The following is a 20,221-nucleotide window of genomic DNA, read 5'->3' as shown; positions in this document are numbered from 1 at the left end:
ATGTCTCTCATATGTAAGGAGAAAACAAAAAAATAATCCAGGATGGTTATACAAAGATTCTCTCCAATACTAATAAATAAATAAAAAGCGAAATTAAACTGTGTATTATATCATTAACTGAGGGGGAAAACAAACGAACAAACCAAAAAAAGTTGATTTAACAAATATATTAGCTAGAATATTTAAGAGTGGGTTGGCATAGAGGTCACAGATTCACCTTCATTTTCATTGATCAATGAAGTTTTCCACAAAGCAGTAATTGTCTTTGGCTTAGTCATGAACCATAAACCAGCCTTACCGTAGAAATTTAAATCACCCAAGAACGAGCCTCTGCTGCCGGTGAAACCAAACATTGGCAAAGGAACAGGAATTGGGACATTAATCCCGACTTGTCCAACGTCAATATTACGCTCGAATTTCTTTGCGTGGATCCCATTTGTCGTGAAGAGAGACACCCCATTCCCATAAGGATTAGCATTGACCAATTTAATGGCATCACTTAACGTTGGCACGTTCACCACCGATAAAATTGGGGCAAAGATTTCTTCAGTGTAACATGGGGCATCAAGAGCAACGTTCTCAAGAATAGTGGGGCCAATGAAGTAACCTTCAGGGAACCCTTCAGGTCTATAACCCCGACCGTCAATGGCTAATGTGGCTTTACCGGCGCTGACAGATTGTTCAATGATCGATTCCGCACGACTGAGAGCTTGTTTTGAGATTACTGGACCGAGTTCCGATTTTGGATCGAATCCACTCCCCACCCGAAGCGCTTTAGCCGCGGCAACAATTTCTGGCATTATCCAACTATGGGCATCATCTCCAACCGTAACAAGCACGGAAATTGCCATACACCGTTGACCAGCAGCCCCAAACGCTGAACCAATGATGCCGCTGATGGCCTGTTTCTTATCAGCATCGGGTAAAACAATCATGTGGTTCTTGGCCCCCAAGTTCGCTTGGACCCGTTTCCCAAGCGCATTGGCCGTTTCGTAAATATACTCCCCAGCACGGTTACTCCCGACAAAAGTGACGGCTTTAATCCGCGGGTCCTTGATGATTTTGTTCACGGTTTTATGTTTGCCGTGGATAATGTTGATGACCCCTGGCGGGACTCCTGCTTCTTTGGCCAATTCTGCAATGATCATCGTGGCTCCAGGAACCCTTTCTGAAGGCTTGACCACGGTAGTGTTACCGGTGGCAATGACTAAAGGAATGGTCCAAAGAGGAATCATTGCCGGGAAATTGAAAGGACAAATCGATCCCACCACACCAATTGGTTCCCGGATCATTTTGGTTTCCATATCGGTGCTGACTTCCAAATTGGTTCCCAACAATTCGGTAGTGATCGAGCAAGCGTATTCTGCCACTTGTAAGCCTCTTAGCACGTCACCTTTGGCGTCATCAAAGGTTTTCCCTTGTTCCAAAACAATAACCGAGGCCAATCGATCGTGATTCTCACGCAACAAACGAACATACTTGAATAGCATCTGTTGACGCTTGATAATGGAAACGTTTTTAAAACTCTCAAAAGTTTTATCGGCAGTAGCAATGGCATCTTCCAATTCCTGATCCGTCGACTGGGGGACCTTAGCAATCACTTTGTTGGTGGCTGGATCATGCAAGTCGAACCATTCGTTAGACGAGGATTGGAAAAGGGTATTGTTGACAAATGATGGAGTGACATAAGGTTTGGCAGATTCTTCAAGATGGGATTTGAAGTATGAAGACGTCGTAGTGTTCAACTTCAAAGTGGAAAGAAGTCGCAAATTCTTGTGTGATCTTAAGATCGGCAAGGACGATGATCTCTGGAAACTTTTGGCAAGCATGGTTTGGAGGAAAAAAAATGAAAATAATAATGAAGAAGCAACATTGAGGGAAAACTCTTTTTGGAAGGAAGGAAGGAAGAAAGGAAGGAAGAGAGCCGGTCTCCTTTATATATATATGTATGTATGTGATTGTAAAAATGTGGGGAAGCATTTCGTCCCAAACTGGCGGTGACCAAATCAGGGATCTTTAACCAGGGCGAAACGTGACCCGGGTCAGTGGGTCTCCGCGCACTGCGAAGCCCGAGGATATTTTTTTTTTTTTTTTTTTTTATTTATTTTGACATCCACCATCGGCGGTGATTACCAGAGTTATTATTAAAATATTTAGGAGAAACATGTCATTGGTGGACCAGGTGAAAACTAACTTGACGTATTATAATCTCTGGAATGAAACAAAAGTAATAGAGTTTAAAGATGGCCTGAAAATCATTGCAGGAGTTCCCCCAGAACCAGTACACCCAATTCCAAGCATCATCACCATGGACCCAAACCAAGATCTTGAAGGAAACCATGTTGATAATAATAATAATAATAATAATAATAATAATAATAATGCTATTAATAATAATAATGAAATGGAGGTAGAGCAAAGTTCAGGAGTACAAATACCACAGCTGCCAAAAGTAGAATACGTCTACCCAGTAGGGTTGAATGAAAAGATCTCGTTGAAACAGGTATCGCAAATATTTGAAAATTTGCAAATTGCATTGAATCAGCGACCAAAACGGATCACCTTGGGTGTCGTTGCCAATGATGGGACTATTGTTTATTACTTTGTTCATGATGGGCTTGCCAAGCCAAAGAAAAATTAGAACGGCAACAATAACAATAATAATTATTATTATTATTTTTTTTTTTTTGATGTTAGATTTATCAATTTCCTCTTATTATTATTATTATTATTATTATTATTATTATTATTTCCTTTCCCACAAGGATTGATTGAGTTTTTAATGGACCTGTATTGCTACTATTGTATAATAAATATTATGAATTATCTAATGACTAATGATGATCTATGAAGCCTATTTTACCTTGTTGTAATGATATTAAAGTACACCCAACGCAATCAGATATATCTGGCCAGCAATTTTACAGTAAGTCCATAAATATAAATGTTCATATATTCGTATATTCATCAAGACACAGTGAAACTAAAATAGAAGAATACGGGGAAAGGAGGGAGAAAGAAAAAACCAAACAAACTGTAAAGAAAACCATCATGATATGCTCTATGTAAATTGTTTTTTTTTTTTTTTTTCTTTTCTTTTCTTCTCTTTTTTGTTGTTGTTGTTGTTATTGTTGTTGTTGTTATTGTTGTTGTTGTTATTATTGTTGTTGTTGTTATTGTTACTATTCTTTAGTACAATAATAAACTTGATCTAAGCGCTCATAATAATATTAGATATACTCAATTAATGATGTTCTGGATCTTCATTATTGCAGCTTTGTATTGATTGCCTCTTTCAGTTTTGCTCTTCTTTGTAGCCTTTTCCCCTCTTTCGCCGTCTCTTCTATTCATATTACTATCAGTGCCATTATTTTCATTATTTCGGTACTCATCTTTATCATAATCATCATCTCTCAAATACTGATCACTTCTCTTTTTCACCAAGCTATTGGCCAAATTCAAATGATTATTGTTAGGGGTTTGGAAATAAACTGACGTTGGAATGGAAAATGATTGTGAGTTGCGCGATGATAAACTATCTTGAGATTGGTGATCATATCTATTATTTCCAGAATTCAAATTTCCACTATTATTCATGCTAGAGTTACTCAAGTTATTTCCATTACCGCCATAATTATTGGCGTATGATCCTCCAATTCCATTATTATTATTATTATTATTACTGGTAGTGGTGGCGGTGACGGAATAAATGCTATTTGCACCATTGCTCAAACTCAGTTTATGACTTTTATTGACCGACGCAGCCAAGTTCCCAATACTGTTGGATCTGGTGATACTGCTAGCGTTACTGGCAATAGTATTGGCCCTAGACCGCTGGTATGGATGATAATACCCATTACGGTCTTGAACCGGGGTGGTATAATAACCATTGACGGTACTACTACTGGAATTGGAAATACTGAGCAACGCTTCGGGATTCGGTGATCCAGGTGGTGAAGGAATTAAACCATCCTGGTGGTGGTGGTGATGCTGATGTTGGTGTTGGTGCTGGTGCTGGTTATGCGCCAACGGAACTTGTTGGGAAGACACGTCAGAAAGCATTTTCAAAGGGGATAATTCCGAATTCAAGTGAGATAAAGAAGTCGACGGCCGAAGATGAGGAAGGATTTGTTGTGGTTGCAGCAGCAGCAGCTGCAGCTGTGACTGACTATGATTACCTCTGCCCAATGAAAAAAATGAGCCAAAGGAATGGGCAGCACTTTGCAAAGATGAGGTACTGCTTGCCGACATCGTTGTGACAATTGGTGTCATTGATAAGTAATCTGCCAGAGCACCGGTGGCAAAACTATTGATGGACCCGGTATCGCCGACATCATTACCGTATAAGCTACTGGTATAGTTCCCATGAGGCGACAAATAACTAGAATTAACATAAATTGCCGCGCGATCTGAGTCCAGATCAACGCTGGTCCGTCTAGTGATTTCTTCCCGCACCGTACTTGGAGGGGTGGACATCATCATATTACTATCAATGGACGCCTGAGTGGACTGTGGGTCTTTGGGTGTGTTGGAGTCGGTATTTGAACTATTTCTTCGGAAAATCCCACTTCTAGAAATCAAAGAACGAGGGTCCAGCGCCTGAGATTGCGATTTCTTTCCTGATCTGATAGAATGGCGAACCTTGATCTTTGTACCTGAACTTTTCAAATCAAACGACAATTTTGAAGAAGTTGTCAATCCAGGGAATTTCTTTGCGGTATAAACTTTGAAAACCGCCGAGTCGATGGTACCTCGAGGAATAATCATTGGACGAACCGATAATGAGTCCCCATTGTATGGAGTAGTGAAAGAATTATGGTTATATAAACTATTATAACTCGCAAATTCGTAAAGGGTAAACCGCAATTTATAATTACCATCTTGTTTCACACTAAGATTGCTGAAAACAAACACTGCCTTCATTGGCGAAGACTCTTTCTCCATATTTTTATCGCTCACCATATTGGCGACTACCGATTTTGTACCCACAAGGTTTTCAAAGTCTGGTAGCCTATTCAAATTATTATTAAAATATCCTGAGTTCAGAGTTGGTGGCGGGCTACTACTGCTGGAAATATCATCATCTTTTTTCTCATCAACTTCCATGATCGGTTTATTGACCTCGTTATTTTCAGATTGCGATTCTAATTTTTCATCGCTATCAAAGTTGGTCGATAATCTGGACACTGGTTGCTGGATCAACGGAGGGGCGTTTTCATCGACAATTGAAGCTACGAGAATCAATGGATTTAGAGTATGTTGAATGATATCGGTTGGTTCATAGTTCTGCGACTGATCATCGCTCGAGGTTTCAGCATCTTCAACTTTCAACTCAGGAACCATATATCCATCACCACCATTATGGTTGCCACTATTATAATTATATTCTTGTTTTGAGTCAGCAATATTGTTCTCATCCTTCATTTCTACATCTTTGTCTGTGTCAGAAACAATACCATTTTCCAGTAGATGTTTGTGTTCCGTAACATTTGTGGGTATGGAAGATTGTCGGGTCATATTATCATCATCCATTCGTATATCATCATCCTGCGAAGATTGTAGAGTTGTAGAGTAATGTAATAAAGACACTTGGATAACAGGGGGAGGATCAATAGTTCTTCTTCCAGTAACTAAAAAGAGGAGGAAAAAATGTCAGTATCAATAGTTTGAAATAATCAATATCAATATTATGAAGCCGCCAATAACCAATATCATTTGTACTTACATCTTTTGCTTCTTCCTGTAGCTCTGGCTTGCTCAGGTTGTTGAATCACTTGAAGCTGATACCGAGGTGCAACTGCCCCGATCTGTTCTCTTCTCAACGGCAAAAAGTTATGCGACTTGGTCATGTTGAAACAATCTACCTCCAATAATAATAATGATAATAATAATAATAAAGATAATCTCTTGAAATTCCCCAGGAAAGTTTGATGTGAGATATTTCACAGGGGGAGGGAGGCAAAAAAACGGCCGCAAATACACCTTTCACTCCAAGGTGACCAACTTCGAACGGGCAGTTGACGTTATGATGGATGGGTTGGGTGGAGATTCAGGCACTGTGTGTGTGATATATATATTTACCTTTCCTCAGGAAGAGAGAGAGAGAGTGTGTGTGTGTGTGTTCTTGCTTGTGTTGTTGAACATCCAATGACGGTGGTATCTTGAGGGGGGGATCTATCTGGTCTGGTTGTTTGCACTCCCCTAAATATAATAAATATTATTTATCGGTTCCGCCAAACACCGACCACCATTTCTTTTCTTTTTTTTTTTTTTTTTTCTTCTGTTTTTTTTTTTTTTTTTTTTTTCCTTCCTGCGCGTGCGAAGAATTCCGTGGCGGCGCTGTGCCACCCCAAACGACCCAGGATTCTGGAACGCTTTGACGCTTTGACGTGGTTGTTGGTTGGTTCTTACAAGAAAGATGGCCATCCATCCATTAGAATTGGGGGGGAAATAAAAGCACAGGCCCACTGCAACCAGTATTCAAGAGAAGTTAAAAGAAGTAAAATGATCAATGCAAAAACAAAAAAACAAAAAAACAAAAACAAGACGAAGAACTAAAAGAAAAAAGAAAAGAAAATAAAAGGAAATAAAAGAAAATTGCTAAATCAGAACTCTCGGTAAGACGGCGATGGCGAATGCTGGAAAGGGCTACCGGTTCGTGAAGGGAAGGTAAAGGGTACCGTTGGATCATTAATAATACTATTGTATTGAAAAGGCGACGATAATGCACTATCAGGCTGTTTTGGGTAATCAAACGACGACAGCGAGTGGTATCTTTGGTGGCTATTCTGGAACTCGGATTGGGGAAGCATGGAATTCAATGGAGGCAATACTGGTGCTCGACCTAAAAATGCCGGAACAGAACAAGAGGATGAACTAGAAGGAGGCAGAAGGTACGAAGGGGCACTAATACTGGATCTGGAGCTGCTGGTACTGGTACTGGTACTGGCGCTGACCGGGAACGTGGTAGGATTATTATCAGTGGGCACCCAACTGGTACGGGAAGTTTGAGGGGGGTAGCCATCGTCAGCATTTAGTAAATTGGAAATTTTCGGTAAAGTACTGGTGGTACCCAAATCCATTGGGCTAACCATCGAAGATTTCTTTGGTTCCAGCGATCCTTCACTATCTAGATTGTGATTTATATCGGAATTTCTCTTCATTTTCCTAGAACCCGTGCTACCTCTTTTAGTTCCGGTGATTTTTCGAATTCTGATCCTCGAACCTAAATTTTTCAAAACCTGATCAAGCTCAGTACTTGGGGCCAACCCTGGAAATTCTTTGGCAGTATACACTCTGAAAACATTAGATTTGACCAGGGTTCTGAAAACTAGTTTGGCCATGTTGATATTCGAGCTAGAAGAGCTTGCACCATCAATATATGGCATTTCGTATAGCTGGAATATGAGCCGATAGTAACCTTCGTATCTAATGCTCAAATCGTTGAATACAAAAAAACCTTTAAGTCCATCGTCTTTTATATCCCTCAATTCCGGGTTCATGATCGTCGCAGCGACCGTGGTTTCCCCGTATAACAATTCTCCATTGTCTCTTATCTTATGAGGTCCCGAATCAACTTTTGGTCTCTTGTGTTTGTCACTATTCGGTAAAGATTCCCTTGATGAGTCTGATTTGTTGTTTTTTGAAGGGAACTGCAAGCTCAGGGCTTGAATCTCATTGGGGTCGGTGATGGGTTCAGCTGACACAAAGAGAATCAATTGATTGATAGTTCTTTCTATAATGTTGTCGCCACTTTCATCCATAAGAGAAACTTTGACAATTGGTGGTGGATCGATTGTTCTTCTTCCAGCAACTACACAATATTGTTAGTGTGAAATGATCATCAAAAAAAAAAAAAAAGTAAAGCCTGCTTTTGGGGAAAGTAACTTTAACGAAACAGATACAATATAACGAATACTCACATAGCTTAGCGGCGCCACAAGCTCGGGCGCGGTTCGGATGCTGGAGAACTTCTATTTTATAATTGGGAGGGATATAATGGGCATGAAAAGATTGAAACTGCATAAAAGAAGGTTGTTTGGGTGTCATGACATTGATTGGGGGTATATGGTTGTGTTGCTGCTCTTTGATAATTATCCCAGTAAGAGTGTTGTAATTTGATGTGTGCGGGTTTATGTATAGTATAGTATGTACAGCCTGGTGTAGGGGTAAATTTAAATAGTCACTTAGGCAAGTATAAGATTAATGTTCAGATGATCCATAATATCTAACTATAGGAGTATCAGCAAATAATAATGATAATAATAATAAAAAAAAAAAGATTTTCCGAGACATTCGGGAAGTTTTATAGTGCTTTTCATTTCTGTATCCATAGATATGTCTATTTCATAATAATCGCCTTGTCGTTATTAATGTATTAGTTATTTTGTAGGCAGATACTCATCACAAACAAAGGCCCCTTGGTATGTTGAAGAGTGCTACATGTTACACCACGAATTGCTTACTTCAGAAATATGTGGAAATGTATCCATGTGGTATGCGCGAGATTAAGATTTAGAGCGACTGACTAGCTTCGTTGACTTGAAAAAAAAAAAAAAGAGCTATATTTCCTTAATCTGTTTCCATCGATTGGCCATTGAGAATGGCTCTCTTTACGACAATCTCGTGACTTGAGAAGACCGATAACCCTTGTCTATAGAAGGAAATATATCATCACCCTGTTAATAATAGCAAAATGGATTATTTACCAATGATATATTGCACCCTAAATATACTCTAGTAGAAAACATTGAAAACGTTTTGTTCGAAATCTTGCCATTGGCAAAATGTAAGGATTTTTGTTGTCTCAAGAAGAAATTCTGAGCTGGGCTGTTTCCAGAGCCCCAAGGAATGGAACGTTACCCCAGTATGGTAAATGGAGACATGCACCTCAACGGTTGTTTTTTTTTTTTTTGGGTCTGCCAAATCTTTCTATGCGTTTCATGTTTGATGCTGTGGACAGTACAAAACTAGGTATTTTCAACTTCAAAGTTAATAATTAATTAATTAATAATAATAATAATAATAATAATAATAATAATAATAATAATAATAATAATAATAATAATAATAATAATAATAATAATAATAATAATAATAATAATAATAATAATAATAAGGCGTGGACATAATTTAGCATTCCATACAGTACAAGAGTCTAGAAGGTGGGTGTTGATGATTCTTGTAATATTGCAGTGCAATTTAATTGAGAGGATACTAGTCGGGTAATAAGGACATCAAAATTTCTATCCTACTACTACTACTACAGCTCTTTTTCATAACGCGTTGTATATTTGGTATTTGTTCGTCCCAAGTATTATTAGTACTAATATTGGTGACTTTCAACTAAACTGTTTTGTAACACCACTTGATAGTCCGACACGCTCCTCTGGAATATTCAAGGACCCTTTAAAAAAAAAAAAAAATTTTTTTTTGATGGTTTAATTGCATTATACTCTCTGTGTGGAAGTCAATAAGAGATATTTATTAATTTGTAGGAAGTTATGATAACGAAATGAAGTGATGAGGTATACTTTCTACCACAAATTCAGAGAGACAATAAGGTCTGTCTTATTTGGAGCTGCCATTCCATTCTATTCATCAACCACATTATCGTACTAAGCTGCTGGAGGGATGTCCCAGCCATATGGGTCGGTATGTAGCTAACTCGAGATCCCACTCACAGAAAAAAAAAAAAAAAGAAAACAAAAGAAAGAATAGTAGAAAAATCATTATTATTTGGAGAGTAGGCCAGTATATTTTGCCAAATGGTTTAAGTGATGCCGAACTTGGGAAAAGCCAGAATAGGCAAGGCCGCCGCCAAAGCAGTTCCAGTTGTTATATATTATTTTTTAACTCACCTATTTTGGAATATTGAATCGACATTTTATTTTTGTTGTTGTTTTTTATTCTACTAGAAATTACTTTTGAATTTGTACTGTGATAATTTACCTTACAGTTAAGGATTATACCGTGGGTCGGTGTATAAAGTACTCAACTTACCCTCACTCCCTATTCAAGATCCAATGCAAATGTCCGTATACAGAATTGAAATACATAGCTTTGAACTTTCACAAGTATTGTGGAATCCAACAGTGATCGGACCAGCATTTTTAAAATGTAGATCTGTTGATACTAATTCCCATAGAAAAAAAAAACAAACAAAAACGTATTTATAAAGTAACACTAAATCGATTTAGATATGGATTGGGGCACTTGATGAGGGATCGAAGGGGTGCTTGTTTCAAGTCGGGGGGAAAGTGAGGGTATGGGATGGATGGATGGGGGCTTTCACGAGAGAAAATTTCCCAAACAGCTGCAAAAAGATCCATCCGCCTGATACAAGGAGGCTTGACTGACTGGGACGGTACCCCTGGGTAAGGACGATAATCGCCGGCGGTGGTTAGCACCAGCACAAGATAGCAACAGTGATATAAAGTTTGGAACAAGCTGAGGAGGCAGCACCAGTTTTCAAAAATAGGAATTCCAAAAAAGAGTAATAGGCTTCGCCCACTTGCTACGCTTTTTTTTTGTTTTAGTTTTTGTTTTTGGAACGAAATATTGCTTGCTGCTGTTTGGTATCTGGGAAAGAAGAGGGAATCTATTAATAATTGCAGAGTGGGCCATGTGTATAAATATAAATATAAATATAAATATAAATATGTTATATATGATGTAAGTGCAGAGTTGGTGTGCTTTGTTGGAAAAAAATTGACGCGCCGCGGTCGCAAAAAAAGTCTTGGCAGGGGTCTGGGTGGTGTCGAGTCGAGTCGAGTCGCCCTGGGTATTATTTATTGCAATTGTATGTATTTTATATATATATGTACATATATATATATATCACTGGTTGACAATTCTCTTTGCTTTGCCTGCTTTTCTTCCATTCTTTCTGGTTAGTTTCTTCTAGCTTGCGCTAAAAGCATAGCCCTTGCGAGATTTTCCTGATTTTTTTTTTTGCCAAGCGTGTCATTTTCGGAGTGTTCTTCACAACAATGTTCACTGAAATGGCACGTTTATCATTGAATGAGAAGAGTAGACTGGCAATACCAATAATAAGACTACCATCCTTTTAAACTCTTCTCTACCATCGTGTTCCACGTTGAACAATACCGTAAATGTAGTATGATTTCTCTTCCCGATCACTGAAGGCCTGCGGGTTTCAAGGGTCCTCAGCAAGCCAAGCCTTGTGAGCCAAGACACTGAAGCAGTAGGGATATTGTTGGCAATTGTCCATGGCAGACCCCCCTTGGTCCCCTACAACAACATGTACCTGTGAGGTGAACAAGAAAACACATTGGCATTATTGATAATTAGATATATATATATATATATGTATATATATATACAATATGAACGTTTACCAATCGCCCAAGAATAAACCGTTCCCGGCAGCATCCGAGCAGCCCCCCTCCAAAAATAATAATAATCACCATCCGTAGTAGGTATCTCTCTCTCTCTCTCTCTGGGTACCATGTCTATTATTTATTACATTGTGTATTTTCCTGTTTTTGATGTTTTTTTTTCTTTCTTTCTTTCTTTCTTTCTTTTATTTATTTATATATTCCTGTCTTCTTGGTCGTATTACCTCTGTTCTCCCTCGTACTCGGGGGGTGAATGTTGCTTAACGCTTTTTTCCCCTTCTTCTAGTGTCCCCCTCCCCCCCTCTCTGAAAACTATATAAACTGCAAACTTCGCCGTTCTCAAACCTCCCTACCCCCCTCCTCCGTGCGGTTATTTTTTTTTTTTTTTTCTTTCTCATAATTTTTTTTCTTATAAATATAATTGCGACCCATATCTTATCATACTCTATATCATCTATCCATATAATAGGAAAGACAGATCATGTCGTTCTTCTCTCCCACCAACCAAACAATATACTCATACTCCCCAAACTACTACGCCCTAAATGTCAGCCATCATCATCAACAACCTTCGTCAAACTCGTTAAAGAAACTTCCCACGTTGATTCCTATGAAAATAGCATCTCCTATCAATGATTCAGTAGCGTTAGATATCTCCAGTAGTACCCTCTTAGTACGGCCACGCTCATCATTAAACCCTCCGCCAATATCCACCGGGCCTTTTGCCCTACCGTTGTCCGTCACTTCATTATCATCCCCTTCGTCGCTGCTGCGTACCAGTAGTGCCGATCTGTTGTCTCCTTTGCCCCCAATATCGATAGATTTCTCAAAAAAATCCTCATCAGTTGTCCTGCTTCCTGATCTAGTTTCCTCTCCACTAGATATTAATAATAATGATAATAATAACAAAAACAAAAACAAGAACAAGAGCAAGAGCAAGAGCAAGAACAAGAACAATAATGATGACCATAATAATAATGATAATATTCAACCTTCACTGGGGAAAAAAACTTCGGCTCCTCCATCTCGGTCAGCTTCGCCTATTAATAAACAGAAAACTAATGGTGGTGCTAATAGTGGTCCAATGGATCCTCAAAAAAAATACCAATGCAGAACTTGTACCAAAAGCTTCACCACCTCTGGTCATTTGGCAAGACATACGAGAATTCACACTGGTGAAAGAAAACACGCTTGTCCTTACCCTAATTGTGAGTCGCGATTTGCTAGACAAGATAATTGTATGCAACATTATCGAACCCACTTGAATGGTGGGAAACGCAAGAGGAAAAAGTGGTAATTGAAATTTCCTATCTCTCTCTCTCTCTCTCTCTCTCTCTCAAAACTCGTTATTCTGTTGACCAGAAATCGGTAGTCATTCATCGATCGTCTTATTCACATATATTATATCTAAAACTTCTTGATGAAGTTTGTCTTCACTTCTCCTATCTATCTCATCAAACCATCCTTTATTCTAATGATGCTGTTGTTGTTTTTTGTTTATATATATATACATACTAATTAAATCTTTTGGGTCACTATTCTTTAAAAGTTGTTCTAATACTACTCTTGGTTTTAAAAGTCTTATAATCTGGAATATTACACTAAGATGATGTAGACAATAAGTTAATGGAGAAATAATGATTATTTCTAGTTCATAACATTATATCACTAAACAAAGTTATCACGAAATTATACAAACAGTAAAGTAGTTCTATTAGTTTGCTCTCAAAACCAATCACTCCCAATCATCATCATCATCATCGTACTCCTCTTCCTTCTTCGATTCAGATTTCTTACTGGCCACCACATCCAAAGTCGAGGAATTCGTTGATTTCAACTCATAAGTCAATTCAGAAGAAGTTCTCGATTCGGCTGCTGGTGGTTCAATTTTACTACTCTTCGATGGTTTCTTGGTGGTCTCTTCCTCTTCGTCTTCCTCATCATCCCAGTTGAAATCCCCTTCATCATTATTGTGATTGTTCTGTAATAATTTCTTGCGAGCCGCTTCCTGTTTCAAAATCTGTCCATACATAAAATAATACCTGGTCCAAAATTCTTGGTACGAGATTTTTGTAGGCACAAGACTAGCCATGAGGTTTTGCAATTCAGGATGTTTTTTCAATACTTCGGCAATGTCGTTGGTCTTCTCGTCGATCTTGAACCCTTTTGCGAATTCCGCATAGTCAGAATCAACGGCGTTGGTGATGTACAAATCTTGCGAGGTGTGCAACGCTTGTAATTGACCATCGGTTCGGGTGGCATATATCGTGGTCTTGGAGTTTTCTGGGACATTGAACAAGATTTCCGCTTCGTCATCGCCCAAATCCCCACGGTTCGCTTCATGGATCGCTTGATCGCTGATGGTTTCATCATCGTTGTCTTCCAAAATATTCTTCTTTATAAGGGTCCCCAATTTATTCGCGTATCCGAGCGAAAACTTCTCCACTTGTTCTAATTCATGATCCAAATCATCCAAATAACTATTGGTTGCCGAAGATAAAAGCTCCAACATCTTTTTCGGTCCTTCATTCTTCTTGGTTGCCTGCTTCTGCTTTTGGTTTTCCTCGTCTACTGGCTGATCTCTGTCTTGTGTATCATCGTGGTGGTCATTATCAATGGTCGATTCATTCAACTGTTTCGACAAGTTTTCAAGTTGTTCGCTGCCCTTTTCCGCGAATTTCTTCCCTTGAGCAACAACGTCCCCCGCCAAGGTCTCAAGTTTCCTCTGGGTTTCCACAAAGCTTTCTGGCAACTTCACTTTGGTCACCCATCCTGAGAATGAGCTGCCCCAGCTGGAAGTGGTCTGCTGGACCAAATTGTAAGTTTCTTCGATCTTGTCTTCAAACTTGCCAAACTCCTCATTGGTCTTTTGGTTAAGTTGAGCATTGGACACCTTAGATGATGGTGCGGTGCTCGAAGATTGTGGTGGTCCAGTAAGGGTTTCAGAAGAGTTGTTGGCACTTCTGGCAGTGGTTGCTGCTAATACTGGGTCGGTGATGAAGTCCATGGTGATATGATGATAAATATGAGTACCAATGGGTTATCAATGTGGGTGAGTGTTCCATCATCAGGGATTTTGCTTACAAAAAATCCTCTTGAAGGGGGGCAGGGAGGGAGGAAAAAAGCATCCCCCTGAGGTGCCCGTAGCACTTTTTCTCTGTGGTCTGTCACAACAAACTGAACTGTCTTTTCCTGTCTCTCTTAGCAAAGCTTTTTGTGGTTGAACTATAATAATAATAATGATCCCGCAATATTAGATAGTCAGTCAGTCAGTTAGTTAGTTAGTTAGTTAGTTTATAGATAACCATGGACCAGTCACAACCAAAAACCCCACTAGCATTGATCCCCCCGCTACGATTCTCGACAATCCACCCCAATATCCACCGAGGGTCGTATCCTCGCAAGGAGAACTACCGATTTCTTCGGCGATACAAAATCAAAACCATAATCTCATTGACCCCCAACCCCATCACTCGTGATACCGATGCTCCGTTGCTCGAGTTTCTCCAAAAGGAAAATATCAAATTGATTCATATCGAAGTAGGCAAGGGCGGCAAGGGCAAAAAGCGACGGGTGCCGTTGACTCACGATATGGTGATTGGGGTGATCGAGGCGATGATCGATGCCAATAATGGTCCAGTGTACATGCACTGTCTTAACGGATGTCATGTTACGTCGTTGGTGGTGGCGTGTTTCCGATGCTTGTTGATGTGGACAAAGGCATCGATATTCAGTGAGTTCATATCGTATTCTGATACCATCAACGTTGCCGACCGGACGTTCGTCGACAGTTTTGAAGGAGGAGAGTTGTTAAATAACCAGTATTTTGATCGGTTGCAGTGAATTTTCATTCCTTATCTTTTTTTTTTTTTTTCATTCATCGAGATGCGAAACAGAATTAGAAAGATATTATGTTAACAGAAATGAAAAATGAAAAATGAAAAATGGAAAAAGAGGAGAGAGAGAGAGAGAGAGAGAGAGAGAGAGAGAGAGAGAGAGAGAGAGAGAGAGAGAGAGAGAAGAAATGGGAAATAAAAAATGGGAACCTCGATAATGATAAGATACAAAATTCTGTTAGTTAACTTTTTGTTAAAACCTTTTGATGGCTTCTTAATGATTATTGGGAATATATATTGATGACTGTTTATCCTATTATACCATAACAACACAAACATATATATACATAATATTTGTTCATATTAACACCACATCTCCTTGCTGTAATTGTTTCATAATATATTTATACTGTATTGTGTGAATATCATCTTTTTCCAATACAATTTCGTGATCGTTGAACCGTACTGGTTTGGCATCCCCGGTGACCACTTTGATGAACACAAATTTATCAAAGTTCGGCTCGGTGATCATGGAAATCCCTCCCGAGGTATCATCCAACAATTGTAAATGATCAGGAAGGTCTTGCAAAAAACATTTCGAGTATAATTCTTGTAATAGCTTCATGTGTTGGGTCATATAGTCAATTTCCCCATCGGACAATCGATCAATCATGGTTTGCGAGTTGTAACTGATGTACGCGGCAAATTTATCGATTTTCGCCAACCGGCAGCGAAGGTACGATCGAATGATAAAGTTGATTCTTTCAATCTCGTTTTCAATGATTAATAATTTCAATTTGATATCGGCATCGGTGGTTTCAAGTTCGATCAGGTTGATCTCGATGATTTCTACCTGGTCTCGAAGTCGCACCAACGTGGAGTCCACTAGTTCTTTCTGGTACGGTAGAAGCTCAGGGGCGGTTCTTTCAGAGATCCAGGTCTGGTTGAGTTTGGCAAAATCTTGTTGTTTTTGTTCGAGGAGGTTGAATCGCGAGGATCTTCCATCGTTGACGTTCCGTTCGAGATCTTTGAGAATATCTCCGATCTCCATGGTATGTGTGAGTGTGTGTGTGCGTGTGTGTGAATAAATATGTGAATTGGTTATCTTGGGATATTTTATCTTCCTATTAATGGAATAATTATTTCATTACCGTTGGTATTATAGAATAATATTATATCGCTATTATTGTATTGTATCAATAAGATTAAAGCAAGAAAGTCCCAGCTTTTTTGGTGTTATTATTTTTTTTTTTTTTTTCCCCCCGTGATCTAGAAAAAAAGGGAAGGGGGTTCCCTTCCTTCTGAAAATGTTTTTCTCTTGTCAAAATCAACCCTTATATTATTATAATCAATCTCCGGCAAACACCATCCACAAAATGAGCACAGAGAAACCCCCAGAAGAGGAACAACAGTCCAATAAAACCGATGGGCCTCGTATTGTCAGACGTGGCAAACGTCGGATAGACCCTCGTTACTCCACCAGGAACAATGACATGACGATGCGCTCTTACCTCCCTCACCCAACCGTTTACGATGCGGTACTGGGCAAGATCACCAGTCGGCAGCAAAACCGGCCATTTTCTCCCGATGAGGTGCTTGTCCGCAATCAAATGAAAAAGTTCTCCAACCCCCAATGGGAGGCCCCGATTCCTTCACCGCAACTCCTCCAGAAAATGCCGGATTCAGGACTCCTTGAAGCATTGCATTATTACGTTTCGGCAAAGTTCACCTTACCCGAGGACAAACTCCCGTCTTCTGGCCTGTATCTTTTGAACTCTATGGATGAGACGGCGCTCATTGCCTTGGGGATCGTGGTGGAAGAATGGATGAAGGAACTCGTCAACGGTGGGCCTTATTGTGATGAGGACGAGCTCGATGAAATACGGGGGGTGGCAAGAAGGGCGGGGGCTGTAAAGCGAAAAGGCAAGAACATTGGGCCGCAAGATCGGTATATGAATATTCTCAAAGCAGGAGTATGGGAACGTCGCGATTTGTATGCCAATACTTTCCTCGATTATATAGATAACACTCAGTATATGAAAGACAAGAAGAAAGAGGAACTGAATGACGAACCAGTGATCAATTTCGACAATCCTTATGCGGAAGATGATATTTTTGAAGTTCCAGAAACAAAAACAGAGGACGAGGAGACAGGAGTGGAGAACAAGAAGATGAAGAAAACAAATAAGGAAAAGAAGAAGAGTAATGTGAAGAAAGAGGACGACGATTTTGAAGTCCCTGAATACGTGGTGAGAAGAGAAGCGAGAGCAGCAGCAGCAGCAGCATCATCATCATCAAAAGCTATGGGTAAGGTATCGATAAAGCAGGAACATGAGGAAATCGATGTGATGCTGGCGCCGCTAAAGAAAAAGCGAAAGAAGCTGAAAACCACTAAGAAATTGAAAAAATCAAAGAAAGCTGCTGGCGGGTTTTGAAGGTATTTTATAGGTTAAATCAAAAAGATTATTATTCTTACTGGTATTTCTTATATTTGTAGATCATAAGAGATCAAAGTATTGCAAGCTCAAGTATTTTTTAACATCGACTGGTGAGTTTTTCAATCATCAACTAGAAAGACCCTGCTTTCAATGATAGATAGTGGTTTGGCAGTAATATATGAAAGCGATAAACTTTCAACTTTAGAAAACTTGAATGATATCATTGGGTTTATGATTCAACTACCACTTGGATAGTTATGACTTAAAGTATTACAAACTCAAAGGACAGAAACCTTCGAAAAAAAAAAACATCCATTTAACGTGCAATATCAATATACAGACAGACACACAACCAGCAAAAATAAGAACCACAATATATATCCCGATATGATAGATTACCAAAAAAAAAAGAAAAGAAAAGAAAGAACTACAGCATTTGTTTTTGTGTCTTGGACTGTTTTTCTTCTGTTCTCTTCATTTTTCAATTATTTTATTTCCAATCCCTATTGAAAAAATTCAAACGGTTCTTCTATCATTCAAGTAACGTATAATTGGACCATTTCCTGCCACTTCCACCACTTTATCGAGCCACGCCAACAATACCCCACTACTTTGTTGTCCTTGAGGTAACGACATCAATTTATAAAGATATTTCACCAACACGTCCTGCTCATCGGTGGAAAGCTCCCCGACCAATTTGGCAACCAGGGAAGTTTTGGTGGTTTTCAAAATGTCGAATACTGTAGAAAGGTGTAAAGCCTATTGAGTAGTTTGTTAGTAGTAATTCGTGGTTTTGAAATAATTGGGATCATCAATTCTCGGATCAATAAAGAAACAAAAAAAAAAAAGTTAAAGTAAACATTATCTCTCATTGAATGGTATTTTTCAAATGATAATATACCTTTTATCAATATTCCATCATCATCATCATCATCATCATCATCATCATAATCATCATCAACCCATCCAAAAATTTGCTCATAATCTATTTATTGAATGATCAAGCATTTTTTTTTTGTCCATCCATCAAAAATACCATTCATTGTTCCTCTACAATTCAACATTAATTTCCATCCAAATCTTTTTTGTCTGTACTTACTTTTACTTGATCATCACCCCCGTATGGTGGGCTACTCAAAGAGTACGCCAAAGCATCGTAGTTTTCTCCTTTCGCCAACAACGACTTGACTTGTTGATTGATCACCGCCACGTCTTCGTAGCTCACTGGTTCTGCTGGAGGAACAAGATCGGCAGCGGTCAACCGGTTTCCTTCTTCCAACGCATCAATATCAATTCTTCTCCAATCGGTGTCCATGGTATTTTCTTTTATATCTGTTGGTATTGGTAAATATATATATAATATATATGTATATATAAATATATATATTAATTATAAGAGGTGATGATGATGATGATGACAGGAGATAAATAATAATCTCTGGGGATTTTTTCGGCAGCTTTTTGGCGCGCAGGTCACATGGGCCTAGGGGGGGGAGGGTGGTAGGGGGTACTGAACATGAGCATGAATATTAATGTTAATGTTTGATTATGCCAATAACTATTAAAAACTTCTAATAATAAATGAGAAAAGCAGAGAATGTGAAATAGATATGAAGAGAATAGAGTAGAATATGAAAATATCTAAATGGTTATTAAAGTGCAATAATCGTCTAGCAAATCTTAATAGGATACGCCATCCGTGCAAAATAGTATCCTTTGATGCCAGGCTTCAACAATAATCCGTACTTGATCTTTCTATTGACCAAAACTACTTTGCTGATTGTCATGAAGTGTTTATATACTTTAATGGTATATATGGCGATTATTTATGGAGATAAGTGTGAAAAAAAAAAAAAAAAAAAAAATTTTTATGCCAAAGCAAAGTCTTTGCTTTCGGTTATCAACAACTGCCATTCCATGTACGCGAAAAAGACATTAAATACTCAACCATTTTATATATTTATAAGAGAAACACTGTATTCAAATGTAATTCAACCATATAATTTAATAATACACACATAAACAAGAAATGACAAAAATGGCAGGGATGGACAGAGAAAATGAAAAACAATATCAAAACAAGTTGAAGACCAGAAAAAAGTGTTTCGTGAAAAAAAAAAAATGATAATGATAATATCTCTAAATGTAATAATGGATGAGGGTTCTCCAGTAGAATAAAAAAAAACAGTTCCAGTGACAATCAGATTATTCACTGGGGCAATTATTATCTCTTTGAACTCGTTAATATAAACATCAGCGTTCGATCCAGTCGCAGCCCAATAGTAGTACCAACCAAAGGCGCGCCACAAATTGATCCGTCGCGACAAACGAAATATTGAACAAAGCCATTGGAAGATATTAACGATGAAATGAGAGAAACAATCTAGTTTCGATAAAACAATGACCAAGAAATAAAATGTAGAAATTGAAGAATGAGAAAATGAATGAAGGAAAAAAACAAACAAAATTAATTTTCGTAATCATTAGATTGGTTTGTGTGATCTGTTTTTTTTTTGTCAAGTCTTTATCATGAATAAAATACAACCAACAAAAAAACAAACCAGAAACAAACCAGACATTTCAGGGT

At 38.6% G+C, this 20,221-nt stretch overlaps 10 protein-coding genes across 10 annotated transcripts; 4 read left to right on the top strand and 6 right to left on the bottom strand. All coding sequences in view use genetic code 12, as the record gives it.

Moving 5' to 3' along the window:
- Positions 1 to 182: 182 nt before the first annotated feature.
- DASC09_012000 (CoA-acylating methylmalonate-semialdehyde dehydrogenase) lies at positions 183 to 1,829 on the bottom strand (the record flags this gene model as incomplete). The annotated part of the gene is made up of 1 exon (XM_064994803.1): positions 183 to 1,829. The coding sequence occupies one exon, from the start codon at positions 1,827 to 1,829 to the stop codon at positions 183 to 185; it is 1,647 nt and encodes a 548-aa protein (XP_064850875.1).
- A 335-nt stretch (positions 1,830 to 2,164) lies between these two features.
- On the top strand, positions 2,165 to 2,641 carry SEN15 (Sen15p; the record flags this gene model as incomplete). The annotated part of the gene is made up of 1 exon (XM_064994802.1): positions 2,165 to 2,641. One exon carries the CDS (start codon positions 2,165 to 2,167, stop codon positions 2,639 to 2,641), a length of 477 nt encoding a protein of 158 aa, XP_064850874.1.
- A 599-nt stretch (positions 2,642 to 3,240) lies between these two features.
- On the bottom strand, positions 3,241 to 5,849 carry DASC09_011980 (uncharacterized protein; the record flags this gene model as incomplete). The annotated part of the gene is made up of 2 exons (XM_064994801.1): positions 3,241 to 5,630; positions 5,726 to 5,849. 2 exons carry the CDS (start codon positions 5,847 to 5,849, stop codon positions 3,241 to 3,243), a joined length of 2,514 nt encoding a protein of 837 aa, XP_064850873.1.
- A 756-nt stretch (positions 5,850 to 6,605) lies between these two features.
- DASC09_011970 (velvet factor family protein) lies at positions 6,606 to 8,049 on the bottom strand (the record flags this gene model as incomplete). The annotated part of the gene is made up of 2 exons (XM_064994800.1): positions 6,606 to 7,813; positions 7,923 to 8,049. 2 exons carry the CDS (start codon positions 8,047 to 8,049, stop codon positions 6,606 to 6,608), a joined length of 1,335 nt encoding a protein of 444 aa, XP_064850872.1.
- Positions 8,050 to 11,841: 3,792 nt separating this feature from the next.
- DASC09_011960 (C2H2-type zinc finger protein) lies at positions 11,842 to 12,657 on the top strand (the record flags this gene model as incomplete). The annotated part of the gene is made up of 1 exon (XM_064994799.1): positions 11,842 to 12,657. The coding sequence occupies one exon, from the start codon at positions 11,842 to 11,844 to the stop codon at positions 12,655 to 12,657; it is 816 nt and encodes a 271-aa protein (XP_064850871.1).
- A 438-nt stretch (positions 12,658 to 13,095) lies between these two features.
- Positions 13,096 to 14,367, bottom strand: DOS2 (Dos2p; the record flags this gene model as incomplete). The annotated part of the gene is made up of 1 exon (XM_064994798.1): positions 13,096 to 14,367. The coding sequence occupies one exon, from the start codon at positions 14,365 to 14,367 to the stop codon at positions 13,096 to 13,098; it is 1,272 nt and encodes a 423-aa protein (XP_064850870.1).
- A 299-nt stretch (positions 14,368 to 14,666) lies between these two features.
- Positions 14,667 to 15,203, top strand: OCA6 (protein-tyrosine-phosphatase; the record flags this gene model as incomplete). The annotated part of the gene is made up of 1 exon (XM_064994797.1): positions 14,667 to 15,203. One exon carries the CDS (start codon positions 14,667 to 14,669, stop codon positions 15,201 to 15,203), a length of 537 nt encoding a protein of 178 aa, XP_064850869.1.
- Positions 15,204 to 15,554: 351 nt separating this feature from the next.
- Positions 15,555 to 16,247, bottom strand: SLD5 (DNA replication protein SLD5; the record flags this gene model as incomplete). Its single annotated transcript, XM_064994796.1, has 1 exon — positions 15,555 to 16,247. The coding sequence occupies one exon, from the start codon at positions 16,245 to 16,247 to the stop codon at positions 15,555 to 15,557; it is 693 nt and encodes a 230-aa protein (XP_064850868.1).
- A 325-nt stretch (positions 16,248 to 16,572) lies between these two features.
- RRN10 (Rrn10p) lies at positions 16,573 to 17,631 on the top strand (the record flags this gene model as incomplete). The annotated part of the gene is made up of 1 exon (XM_064994795.1): positions 16,573 to 17,631. One exon carries the CDS (start codon positions 16,573 to 16,575, stop codon positions 17,629 to 17,631), a length of 1,059 nt encoding a protein of 352 aa, XP_064850867.1.
- Positions 17,632 to 18,150: 519 nt separating this feature from the next.
- Positions 18,151 to 18,949, bottom strand: ARC15 (Arc15p; the record flags this gene model as incomplete). The annotated part of the gene is made up of 2 exons (XM_064994794.1): positions 18,151 to 18,393; positions 18,734 to 18,949. The coding sequence occupies 2 exons, from the start codon at positions 18,947 to 18,949 to the stop codon at positions 18,151 to 18,153; spliced, it is 459 nt and encodes a 152-aa protein (XP_064850866.1).
- Positions 18,950 to 20,221: the final 1,272 nt, after the last annotated feature.

Source organism: Saccharomycopsis crataegensis, assembly GCF_037102585.1.
Source record: "Saccharomycopsis crataegensis DNA, jcf7180000000073, whole genome shotgun sequence".
NCBI classification, from domain to species: Eukaryota; Fungi; Ascomycota; class Saccharomycetes; order Ascoideales; family Saccharomycopsidaceae; genus Saccharomycopsis; species Saccharomycopsis crataegensis.
This window is presented reverse-complemented; position numbering and strand designations above follow the sequence as displayed.